Here is a 12419-nt window from a genome sequence, read left to right as displayed (position 1 = left end):
AGCCACAAACGTTATATGGGTTTAAGAAAGAGATAATGACAGAAAATATGTTCAAATTTACAAAGAACCTCTATTTGTTTCTATTTTTAGGCTTTAAAATATAAAAAAACATCAAACATAAACAGGATGGATACATTTTCTTCAATGAGATGTTGATTTAATTGAAAACTGTGTAATAAAATAAACAGTTTCCAACCTATGAGAAGAAAACTAGGTCTATAAAAACACTATTGGTACTTTTAATGTCGTTCAATTGTGGAAACTAATGCAATTTTCACATGAAAATACTGAAAAACTTCCTAAACCTGCATTCGTTTTTATATTGGATTTAAAAAATCATTTTAGCCACAGTAAGAGCAACTATTGGTTGTTTTAGGCTAAATAAAATAGGAGCATTAATAGTGAATTATAATGACCACATCAAAGTCTATTAGCATTTGTAAAATTTAGAAAACACACAAGCTTTGATCAAGTGGATTATTTCTGTTGTCCAAAATGGAACTATACAGCCAACTAAGTTGTTCAACATCAAGTATTTTAGCTTATTATTCATAACGAGATTTCGTGTTTTTGTACCAGAGAGATGTTATCTGACCAGAGATCTTTCACATCATGTAGGTTTTCACACTTCCTCAACTTAATAATAGATGCAAAGATCAAACAATGCAGCCTCAAAACATAAACGTTGGTTCTGGTTTAAATAAAAAAAACAGAACACTGCAGGTATTTGATAGAAACTTTAAATACTAACTTACATTTAAGATCAATATGTATCTGATAATATATCAGATACATGGACAGCTTTTTTCTGTATGAAAGTAAAAATGTGGAACTGCAATTTCAAAAAGAGTTGTTTAATATTGGGTTAGAGGACATTTATTTACAGTCATTAACAGACAATAAAGTGATTTTTATGCAGATCATTCAGTCATGTTTTTGAACTGTTCTGCTTGGTTTCTGCAAAGAGAACCTGGATTTAATGCATCCAGGTTCATCATGAAAGATAGAAACCAATAAACCAGTTTATTCTGACCACTAAAATGTGTAAACTGATATACTAATATAGTCATAAAATAAAAATAAATTCTTCAAGTACAAGAATAGTTACATAATTAAATTCATCCCAAGTTCAAGTTAGCTCTGTTGAAATCTAGTCAAAGTAAATGAACTTGACCATGAGTTGATTCTGCAGTGACTTTAGTCAATTTGTCCAACATATTTATTCTGTTTCTGCTTCTTTTTTTAGCAGAAACATGTGTAAATATTTCACATCATCAATCACGTTTTAATAACACAACAGACCAAATAAACAGTCATATTCAATAAATTTAATATCATTGAACATTTTACTGTGCATATAGGTAAGACTTCTAGTGTTTACTTACATAAATATTGGTATATAAACAAAAGGCTGCAGAAACGATTTTGATAATCTTGACTGACCTAAAACAGTAACTTATTACTCTGATTTACTAACAGACACGACTACATGATGAGCTTTAACGTTTTTTTTTTTTTACACTTTTTGTATGTGTTGTGCTTTTATCCACAAGAACAAAATACTTACTATCGATCTAAGAACTGCAGAAGCAGAAATGTTTCTTCTTCTAATCGACTGTTAAGCCTATTAGCATTTACAGGAGGTTATATGTTGAATATAACCATAATAGCAAACAGGAACTAAACCAACCACATCTGTTGTGTTAAACTCAGAACCTACAGAAGCTGAACAGAAGTGGATGCTTCAGACGACCAACATGATCTTTTACAGACCTAAAGTCCTATTTTATGTCCTGATCTCAGTCAGACTCCTTGTGCCTCTAGTTGCTGATGGTAAGTTACAATAACTTTTAAAATTAGCCTTGTAAAAATGGCCTTTAGACTGAATTTATCTTGTCAAAGAAGATTCAGTTCAAACGCAGTTTTTGGTTTAAATACCTATGAAATAAACTATATAAAATGCATTCTTTAGCACAATACAGTTAATAACAAAGCGTTTAAAACATATGAAAGGTTTTCAGTATCACATAGAGCTTTTTACAGTGCCATAGTTGAATAAGTGATACGTAGGCCAAATAATGCAGCCCTAACATTTAAAACATAGACGTAAAATTAACAAGATTTGCCACTGGGTGCCAGGTCTTTAACTCTATGTCTGGTTCTTTCCTGATGCAGACGACGGCTGCACAACGGACATGAAAGTGTGGCGAAACACAGTTTACGATGCGATTCCTGGACAAGAACTCCGGATCGATTGCCCAGTCGTGTTCTGCAGCGACTTACCACCAGCAGTCAACTGGTATAAAATGGATGAGAAACGTGTCCTCATCAGTGTCAGCGATAACAGGCACATTAAGATAGGATGGGAGATGGAGCAACCACTGAGAGGAGTTTCCTATCTTATTTTCCAAAATATTGTCAGACGTGACTCTGGAGGATATCGGTGTGAAAGCGGAAACGATGTGAGCCACATGATCAACGTCATTGTTAATGGTGAGTTAGTAGTTTATATATGATCAGAGGTAGTAAAGTCAATGTAGTTTCATTTCTCGAATGCATATGTCGTGTGTTTACAAACTTTTTTTTTTTTGCCAAATCTTCAGCTTGACTAGGAAATTTAAATCTATTTACAACTGATTACAACTGATCAAATCTCCATTGATTATTGTTATTTTTTTTTTTTATTGTTTTATCAGAGAGTGTTGGAGCCTACACACATTTTTAGCTTTTCAAAATGACTAAGGCTGCTCTCGCATAGGAAGCGGTGGGGCTGTGAACCCCTTATGAAACCGTTCATGGTGGATGTGTTGCTCTACGGCGCAGCGGCGTCTACGTCAACATGGCGCACTTGCAATACTTCCCAAGTGCGCCATGAAACCAAATAACTGGTTTCCAAACGAAAAGTTACGTTTCTTTTTACCGACATTCCAACTTCAGTCACGAAAATTAACATGTTTTCAGACGACGCTCAGCCCACAACAACAGCAAGTTTTCAACTGTGGACGAGTCCAACCTCAGGTTAGAAACTTTAACTTCCTCCTTCTGTTTTGTACTGTTACCAGGTTTATATTTTCCGTAAATAAATAATAACATCCTTCACCAGTGAATTGGCTAACAGAAATGCTCTAATGCTAACATAGATGTCCTCTTAACTTGCAGGGAACGACTCTCAGTACATGTGTGGTCACTATGTGTACCGACTTGTTGGAATTGGTGCTTTTCTCATCATAGTGATTTCTATAAGTGTTACGTCACAAATAGTGTTGAAAGGTAGGAGCTTTTAAAGTTTATTTACAAACATTTAAAGGGTAAAATACATTCCATAAATGCAGAAGAGCTAACAAAAACATGCTAACTGTAACTTTTTATCTATTTTGCAGGAAGGAGCAGGAAGGAAGCTGATTCATGTTCCCAGTCTTCTGATCAAAACTATGAAAATGTTTAAGATTAATTTATAATATCAGTGCTGTTGTAATATATAGAGAATTATTATTATTCTCATGAGTTTTGCCACTGTGGCCTATCTTAGCTTGTGAATGTACTTTTCTATGTGTACTTAATGTACAAAAGTAGTGAAAAAGTGAAAACAAAGTACATTATTGCAAAGATTTTACCCGTTGAAGCTTCCATCTGTGTTAGCATGTCATGACAGCCATGAAACTGTCGTACAGCAACAGTCTTCAGTCAGAGGCATCTTCAGACTTGCTGCATGACTGACTGCTACTGGAGATATTTCCTTCCCACAGCATCACAATCCACAGCAACTCTTAAAGATACTAGGATGATCTGAGTAACGGCAATATTTCATTTCATTTGGGATAAGTAAGTTATTTTTTAATTGAATTGATCAAATTGTGTTCTCAAATCGCTGTAATTCAAACTTTGACATTTGTTTGATCTGCAGACTGCATGAAAAATTTTGAATGAATTTTGTTCTTTTTCATTTAGCTTGCTTTATTTAAATGAGTAACTTTTAAATCCGGAGACTTTTATGATAAAAAAAAAGTGTTTCATTTTTCAGGAAAGGAAAATCTAACAATAAAAGCTCCACTTAGTGAATTGAGGCTCCAGCTGATGTATTTTTGACTTTTTGCTTCCTGATTGATCGACTTTAGAGTTGCTTAGTAGGTTTTACAGGTTTAGTGGTTTAAGTGAGTAATTAATGCCTGTTGACATTTAGGTGACAATCAAGAGAAAAAAAGATAAGATGCCAGCCTATGAATGGAAAACTTTGAAATACTAGTAAATCATTTATTCAGTTTTTTTCCAGGTTGAATCCAGGAAGCAAAACCTTTCAGGTCAGAATGAAACCGTCTGCAGTCTCACGAGACACCCAAACCAGAAACAGCCACAAAGAATCATCAGAGAACAATTTTATATGAAAAAATGTGACTAAAGCAAAAACATAAAGTATTATTTAAAAGTAAACAGGAGAGTAAATTGTATGTTGGTATAAAACTGAGAACTTACTGCTTTTTCTAGAAAAATCACAAAAATCTTTCCATAAAACCACATTTGTATTCATAAATAAATCAAAGAGAGCAACTCTTTGATTGGGATCTTAGCCGCAGAGGCAAGATAAAATATCTTTTTCTACTTCATTAAGCAGCATCACAGGAAACGTTTTGCAGCCGTGACAAAACCACAGAGCGGAGTCGACTGCAGGCTAGAGAAGCAAAACAGGTTTTTAAAAAGAAAGGTGGAGATTGATAGGAAACGTTGGATGTGCAGTTGCAGGGGCCACGTGAAACCCGAGGGGAGGATGGGCCGTGGGACGTGTTACCTCTGCGGTTTTGAAAGTGCGAAGAGTTTGACATGAAGCGCCGCGTTACTCATGGCTGCAGTCACACGCTCCCTTTTTTTTTCACAACACGTCCCACCCCTGCTTGCAGTCACCCACCAACCACCGTGTCACAGACGCAGGCTGCTGTTAAAACGGCAAAAACAAGGAGGGTTAATACAAATCTTTAACGTCATTTCCTCTGTTACTTAAAGGCTGGAGGTGGGCGGGCCGGGGACCGGGGGCGGGGGGAAGAAGCATGTCTTAAAATTAATGAAGAAAAACCTGATGAGATCCTGTTAAACGGCAAAGCAAACAGTGCTGCCACCTAGTGGTGAGGTAGCATAAAACTAAGGGGTTTGATAAAAAAAAAATAATAATAGGAGAAAATGTTTCCACTCTACAGAAAAATGAGGGGAAAATGTAAATAAATAAATTTGCAAAACTTTCCTCGAACATTTGGAATGATTGGGCTATATTCCACAATTCCTTTAAGTTTCTTGGTTTCGCCTCAGAAACAGCATGTTATATGGGAGAGCACAAGTTTTCCATTAGGTCAAAGGTCATAAACGTGGGCAGGTCACTCCATAATGTCAATCCTGTTGGTTTGGAAACAAGATGCTGTTTTTTTAGGCTAATTTTCTTTCTAAAACAAACATTTCAAGATCATTTCCTCCAGCGTAAAGCAACATGACATTATGTTTTTTTTGACGTATTATAATAAATCCATATTTAGGCCGGATATAATATGAGAAACATCCACATTCCCAATCGTTTGTCTTCTAATCATTGCAGATCTCACAGGTATCTGCAGGCCTTCGTCGTTCAGCCATTTTGGAGTTTCTTTGATGATTTCGATTTCTGTTTTCTTTCCCATATTTTCTGGTTTCTATTCCGCTCTTCTTTGCCTGCTTCCTCTTCTCTATTTAATATTTTTCAAAAAGTAAGTCATTTTCTGAACACTGTGATAGACAGTCATCAACTTCCACAGAATATGTATTATACATGTTATGATTACCAATCTCAATGTTCCATTTCTAAGGAAAGTAATGACTGATCGAGTTCATGATAAACTACCATTTAACAGCCTGACGAGTTTATAAATAGGGAAATAAGCCTCTTACATAGAGAGGAAAGTGAGTGAAACTAAAATAATTTCTACAAACTATTGCTTTGAACACGACAGATGTCAGTTTATCAACGGAAGAACAATTGCGCCCTTCTCTGGTCTTTGTGAGACATTTGGAACAAACCCCCCCCACCCCCCCAAAAAAACGTGTTAAAAAATAATTACTTGAACTAAAAGCTGAAAGATACTTAAAACATGTATGTTTCCGAAAGCCTAAACTGCAGGAATTATTTGGTAAAGTTCATAATCGGTGTTCTTATTGACAAAAACAATTAATCGTCTTATTTTTTTGACAATTAACGTTTAAATGTTCAATTTTATTCGCAGCATTAAATAAGAAGGAAAATATCAAACATTGTATCCTGTCAGAAATAAATTACCAATGGGTTAAATTTTCCAGTGTGGTATCTACATCGCAGGTGTCATGACTCACGTGTGACTCATTCAATTTCCACGTATACCCCTAATAGAAGGAGTAAAAATGGCCCCTTTTTAGCTATTCAAAGGAAAATATTTGCATTTGTAAGAGGGAATATTTTGAATTCATTTGAGGGTATAATAACCTTATGACTTTCAGAGGATTCGAAAGTGAAACAAACTAATACCAGTGGGCTGTGGGTGAAAACGAGTTTCCTCCCGTGTCAGTTCCCCCTTCACCCCCCCACCCCCCGAGTCGAGCAAACCGCTCACATTCTCCAAGAAATGTTGACATCAGCCAGATTTGTTACTTTTCATAAGACTAAAGAGAAATCTCCATGTGAGAATGTTTGATGGTTAAAACTTTTTGGACTTTTGGACAATAAAACAAATCATTCTCAGAAAAATGAAAGATCCTGCCTTTTTCCAAATTTTAAAAAGTTTCACATAAAAACAAGATTTCATTGAATGTGAGGTATTTGGAAAGTTCAGGACTTTATAGTTTCAGAAAGTAAAAATATTCACAGAATTAAATATTTGCCATTGATACGGATTGAAAAACAAACATTTGACAGGAAAACTGTTCCTGTGTGCAGCTCAATGTTCCAAATCACATTTTTGTGACTGGTGTCCTAAAAAAATTACAAATGATTGTTTTTGTAAGGCATTCCTGTTTCATGCAGTAATAAGCCATATTGCATTGGTGCAAACCATGAAGAAGAAGACAGGAAGCAGTTGGAGGATCACGACACAGAATGGTTTATCATGACTTTCCACGTGAACAAACGTATTCACGTGTGATTTTATTCAATGGAAACAGCGAAATTGCAAAATTGTGTTTTAACCCTAACTCTATATCGACAGTTTTACGCACGTCTGTAACGGAAGCGTGGCTAGAGCCACACAGTTACCTAAAACAGAACCAATAGTTCTTATTGTCATTTTTGTCGTTATCAGAGTAGTACCTGATAAAACTTTAAGTCCATATCGCCCAATCCTAAAGCCACAATAGATAAATAAAGTCAGAGATGGATTCCACAAATGTTTGCAGATGATATTAAGACTTATCAGAAATAGTAAAGGCTCTCCTCTACGTCATCCAAAGACGTAATATCGAGAAAAAGCTTGAAAAAATACAGTTACTTTTCACAGCAAAATTTTATTCATTGCAAGTCTTTTGACTAAGAAGTTTAGTTTTAGTCATGTTAGTTTCTGTACATATCAGGTCACAGAGAAATGCTTTGTCAGGGACATTTCTTTATAACCAAGTAAATTATTTAACTTGAAGCTGAGTTAAAGTTAGATTTTATAATACGATGATACAAATTAATATATGCAATTTGAAATTTGTACTATGATTTATTTTTTGCTACCAAAAAAACAAAAACAAAATCATGACGTGCATTACTTCCATATATCAAGTCTGGGTGGTTTTCCAACCCACGCCACTAAAATTAGACCAAAATGTTAATAACTTTCATTCTGTAGGAGTTTTAATTTTACTCTCAACGCTTGTTTGGGGAGAAAGAAATGTGACGAAAACTACGATAAAGCTACAGGGAATTAATCTGCTGAAAGTGGCTAAATTAAACGGATCAAGAGGAGCGTTGGACATTTTGGACAAAACATTCTGAGTCAATTAGGGAAACTTCTGAAGATAAACCACAATAATTTGCAATGTTTAAAAAAAAAAGTAACAGACACTAAAAGGTAACAAAGCAGCTGCACATCAGTGCTTTAATTCTTTAAAGCTCATCCACAATCACAATGTTTAGAACTATATAAGTGTCATTGTATAAAAATTATAAAAAAAAAAAAAATAAGAGTACATTTATTTTTCTCAGAACATCTACAAAAGTTATTGCTTTAATCTGATTAATAGACACTTCATAAGTGTCGACGCTGCTCCCTACAGTTCAGCTCAGTGACTCACAGACATACAAAACAGAGACTTCCTTTAAAAACAAGCGCGCACGTGGAAACAGATCCGCCCTCCGTCTGTCTCACACTCGTACACACAAACAGTGATTCACAGGTTCACCTGCTCGGGAGGCGTTTGGGCGGCATTAACCCCAGAAACACACAGATTACATCTCGACAACCCGTCCCTCCCTCCCCTGGTCCCACATGTAGGAGTTGAAAACCGACAGAGCTGCTGCCGTCCTCTCCGCGCTCAAAATGACTCACAAAGGCCTGGTTCAACAAAAAGTCACATCCAGCCTCAGACCTTTGGATGCGTTTGGGTTTCCAGTTACTCGCAGGTCCAGAACTGGCCCTCCTCTAATCAGCGTACGTCTCCAGGAGCCACTAATAGATGCATTTCGGTGGTGGTGTTGGCGTCCCAAAAGCCGCCAGGCTTGAGGGACAATGGCCAGAAGTAGAGCTAGGGTATATTTATCCAGTCAGGACACGAAACAAGGCTAAACTTAGAACGGAGTTGGATATTTCTGTTTTTCTTCCAACATTTTTCTGTGCGCTGGATGAACCAATCAGGGCTGTTAAAGAACTAGGGCAGTGGCGTCGCTAGCTTATGGTGCAACTAACAGGTTAAACAAATTTCAGAGCATTAGAAGTAAAAATCACATTCAAGACTGTCAGTTTTGACTTGGATGTGTGGCACTTTATAGCTGCAGAGGGTGTTTGTAAAAGGACAAAGAGGAACGACATGACCTGAAACCAAATCGTAAAAAGGTTTTCAGGCCACCGAAGGTCGACTTCTCAGCAGTTTCGTCTCATTTGTAGCATTAAATAATCCTTTCAGTAGAAGTGCTTTTGTCTGCTCCGGCAGTACATTTCCGGTTGGTCGGAGCAGAACAAGCAGCTCCCTCTGCACGGTGCTGAGCAGCTGGGTCGGGCTCAGAAATCCACTGAAGCATAACGGCGGCGATGCCAGATGCCGAATCAGTCTGGACAGAAACAGAAAATAAAGATTTTTTTTTAAAATAAATAAATAAATAAATCTTGCCACAACAAAATCCTCCTCAGCCTATGATTGGGTTGGTTTGTTAAGCACCTCATCAGACTGGAGGTCTGGCCAGGCTGGGACCTCAGCAGGGGGCCAGAGATGTTCAGCACGGGATAAGCAGTGGTCAACGCACACTTTTAAAATTTGATTATTTCAGCTGGATTCTCTGATTTTCAGATTCATGAACATTTAAAATTATTAGACCCAAGATTATCATGTACTGCAGTAAACAGTTTACAGCATGTTTAAGCTTCGTCTCCCATGGTTACACGGAAACAAAAGGAGACAAACAGGCATGCTGCGTCTCACTCCTACGGTCCATTTAAAGCCTGGCGACCTCCCTCTTCAGGCCTTCTGTAAAATAACTAACATTTTACTTTTCTGCGACTGATTGGTTCCAGTCAAAGTGTTATTTGTGAAAAGTGTCAGTCTGGCTTTGAAGCCCAGCACTACACAGAAACAGCCTTCTGTAACCTCTGATAAGGGTCATTCTGTGTTACTGTATGCGACGACCTCTTACGGCACAGTGAACCACAACATCCTGCTCCCACTTCTGAAATAACATTTTGATATTAAATGTACAGTTCTTAAATAGTTTCATTCATACCTGCAAGCTCCGAGCTTCTCTTTGTATTTAGAGAAGAAGTCCAACAAGTTCCCTATTAATTCTGGTGGACCTCAAAGCTTCGTCTTCAGTCCAATCTCATTCTCATTTTCATGAAAAAGCACCTTTAACAGTTTTCTTTCCATGGTTTGCTGAGAAAGGTTATATCTGCCTATGTGAGTATCTGTAAACAGTTGTGCATTTGTTCAGGCCTTGCTAAGATAAATACAAAATAAAAACCTCCTGAGCCGGAACAGAAACCCATTGAAATTACACACGGTTAGAAGACTTAAAAAAAAAAAATTGGTACCACATTCCTGTTGCTAGTGGAAAACCCTAATAACCAAGTCAAACTGCGGCACAAAAGGAATCGTTAGAGATGTGATGAAAACCTGCAAAATGCTTCACAGTCTCCAACTACAACCCTGAGATCCACACAGAGTTACTACTCCAGATATGATGACTCAGTTTTCAGATCGGACTTAAACTCATAATCTGAGTAACACCAATATGAATCATGTAATCCACAGTGGGGATATCAACATGTGACAGGAGGAATCAAATCTACAACCTTCCAGTTGTAAGGCTGCTACTATACGCTTTAGCCACAGCTGTCCAGCGAACTTCAAACAAAATAATCTTACCTCAAATATTTTCTCTCTCTTATGTTGGTTAACTCAAACAGAACCGTGTTTTTCAAAGTAAAAGCCCTTCCTGTTCCTTCCTAATCAACGTTCTCTCCTCTTTACTCACCAGGCCGCGCCTCATTCTGGCTTTTATTATTTCACAATGCACCTCGGAGAGCATTTCAATTTAGGTTTAAGGGATCTACGTGAAGATTTAGAACATGGTTTCCAAATACTCTTCAAAATTCAGTGCAGTAGTTGGCAACAGAGTGGACAGCATTGGTTCTCAAAGACTTGATATTTGACTTGGAATCGAGGAAAAATGAAGCTGCCAGACTTTAAAAGTCTTTTTTGGGGTTGTGGTCATCAACTATGAAACAAACTTCCTTTGCCTTAACCGGTTTGTTTCACTTGCCTTTAATTTTAGTAGCAGGTCATCAACTCTTTTGAGCTATATTAATTTTCAAGGTACTTATTGAGTTTGAATGCTTTCATTGCTTCACACCCGTCTGTGTAAAACTCTCTGGTCAATTAAAAATGGATGCAACTGCTATATTTAACTGTGCTACATAAACCAAAAGAGTTTTCTCTCCATCTGATATGTAAGATAGCATTAAAGTAAAAACCACACATGTTAAATAAATACTTTACACTTAGATGTAACAGTAAAACAGTAAATACACACACAGTGGGTTGATTATTTTACCACAGACCACAGAATCCTATGACTCAGAAGAAATACGTCCGCCACAACAGCTTCCTTTGACAGTTTGTGGAATTTTATGGCGTCCATGAAATCATTGTTGGTGGATTTAACTTTGAACCAGTGTTGTGCAATCTGACATAGTGATTACAGAGCAGCAGGGAGCTAAATTTGTTGTAACTCCTTTGTTCATCACTCAGTGTTGTCATAGTAAATCATCCGAAATGGGGAGTTTCTGATCTAATTTTAAAGATGCACCACAACAGGGTGGTGATTAAAGTTCCTGATATAAATGTGCCACAGAGTCAAAGCAAAAGGTTGCACTTATTTCCTTCAACTCCTCCTCATGAGTGCAACAGGAAGAAACGTGTTTGGACACATCCAACACCCACAAGCATCTAAAGAAGGCAGAATTTCACACTGATCATGTTCCTGAGTCACAAAGAAATGGCTGCAACACCTCCTGAGTCAGCGTCCTGAAGTGAATCAGCATAATTTTAAAGCTCATTAAGAGCAAACAGATTAGCTTGTAAAAACTGAATCAATGCACTTCAATGACCTCACCAGCAGGTGTCGCCATCGGCATGTCAGGATGTTTCCCTTCATCTAATCTCAGAGGAGCTGCTCTCCTGATTCAAGGACAGAGGATTTTTTTTTTTTTTTTTTTTTTTTTTTTTTGAGATCCAAGCAGGATGTGGCACCACTCCCTCTGCAGCAGTAGATAAGCTGCTGCTTAAAAATATTTTTGTGTAAAATCTTGCCATCCTTGTCCAAGGTCAACTTCCTTTTTCTGTGGCGGGGCACACCAAGAATTAGGGAAACATGGTCACAAATAGATCCAGCAGGTTTTTACTGGAACAAGCTCAGGACTAAGTAATACCCAGAATCAGAGGCCGGTCTGAGGCTTGTCTGTGGTTCGACCTCACCCGCAGACATCACAGCTCTATAAAAAGGTCCACCGTGGGTTTCTCTGAAGCTCAGAGGCTTTAACATGCTGTTTTACTTCAGACTGCTGCAACATGTGAAGAGATTCATACTTAGAAAATGCAGCAAGGAAGTGTGGATTTCTTTCTCCATGTCGTAGCAAACCAGATCCAAACCAGAAATACCCGCCAAGCCAGCCGTGAATGCCTTACCTGTGTTTCGCTACGTTACATTAAACCGCCGTGACAAAAACCGACATGCGTCAGTCGGA

The 12419-nt window shown here is 37.4% G+C and overlaps 1 protein-coding gene across 1 annotated transcript; it reads left to right on the top strand.

The window, feature by feature from the left end:
• Positions 1-925: 925 nt before the first annotated feature.
• On the top strand, positions 926-4059 carry LOC148160760 (B- and T-lymphocyte attenuator-like). Its single transcript, XM_088014339.1, has 5 exons — positions 926-1833; positions 2176-2493; positions 2962-3018; positions 3160-3270; positions 3381-4059. Exons 1-5 carry the CDS (start codon positions 1740-1742, stop codon positions 3443-3445), a joined length of 645 nt encoding a protein of 214 aa, XP_087870465.1. The 5' UTR covers positions 926-1739; the 3' UTR covers positions 3446-4059.
• The last annotated feature ends 8360 nt before the right edge of the window (positions 4060-12419 follow it).

The sequence above is a fragment of the Poecilia mexicana genome, unplaced genomic scaffold, assembly GCF_051168715.1.
Source record: "Poecilia mexicana isolate PSO_F unplaced genomic scaffold, ASM5116871v1 scaffold_2, whole genome shotgun sequence".
Classification (NCBI taxonomy): Eukaryota; Metazoa; Chordata; class Actinopteri; order Cyprinodontiformes; family Poeciliidae; genus Poecilia; species Poecilia mexicana.
This window is presented reverse-complemented; position numbering and strand designations above follow the sequence as displayed.

Bases quoted from the DNA above. Each gene is read 5' to 3' on its own strand.
- LOC148160760 (XM_088014339.1), top strand. From the start codon at position 1,740: ATGCTTCAGACGACCAACATGATCTTTTACAGACCTAAAGTCCTATTT. The intron at 2,494-2,961 runs GTGAGTTAGTAG...ACATGTTTTCAG, and splicing joins GATCAACGTCATTGTTAATG to ACGACGCTCAGCCCACAACA. The intron at 3,271-3,380 runs GTAGGAGCTTTT...TCTATTTTGCAG, and splicing joins GTCACAAATAGTGTTGAAAG to GAAGGAGCAGGAAGGAAGCT.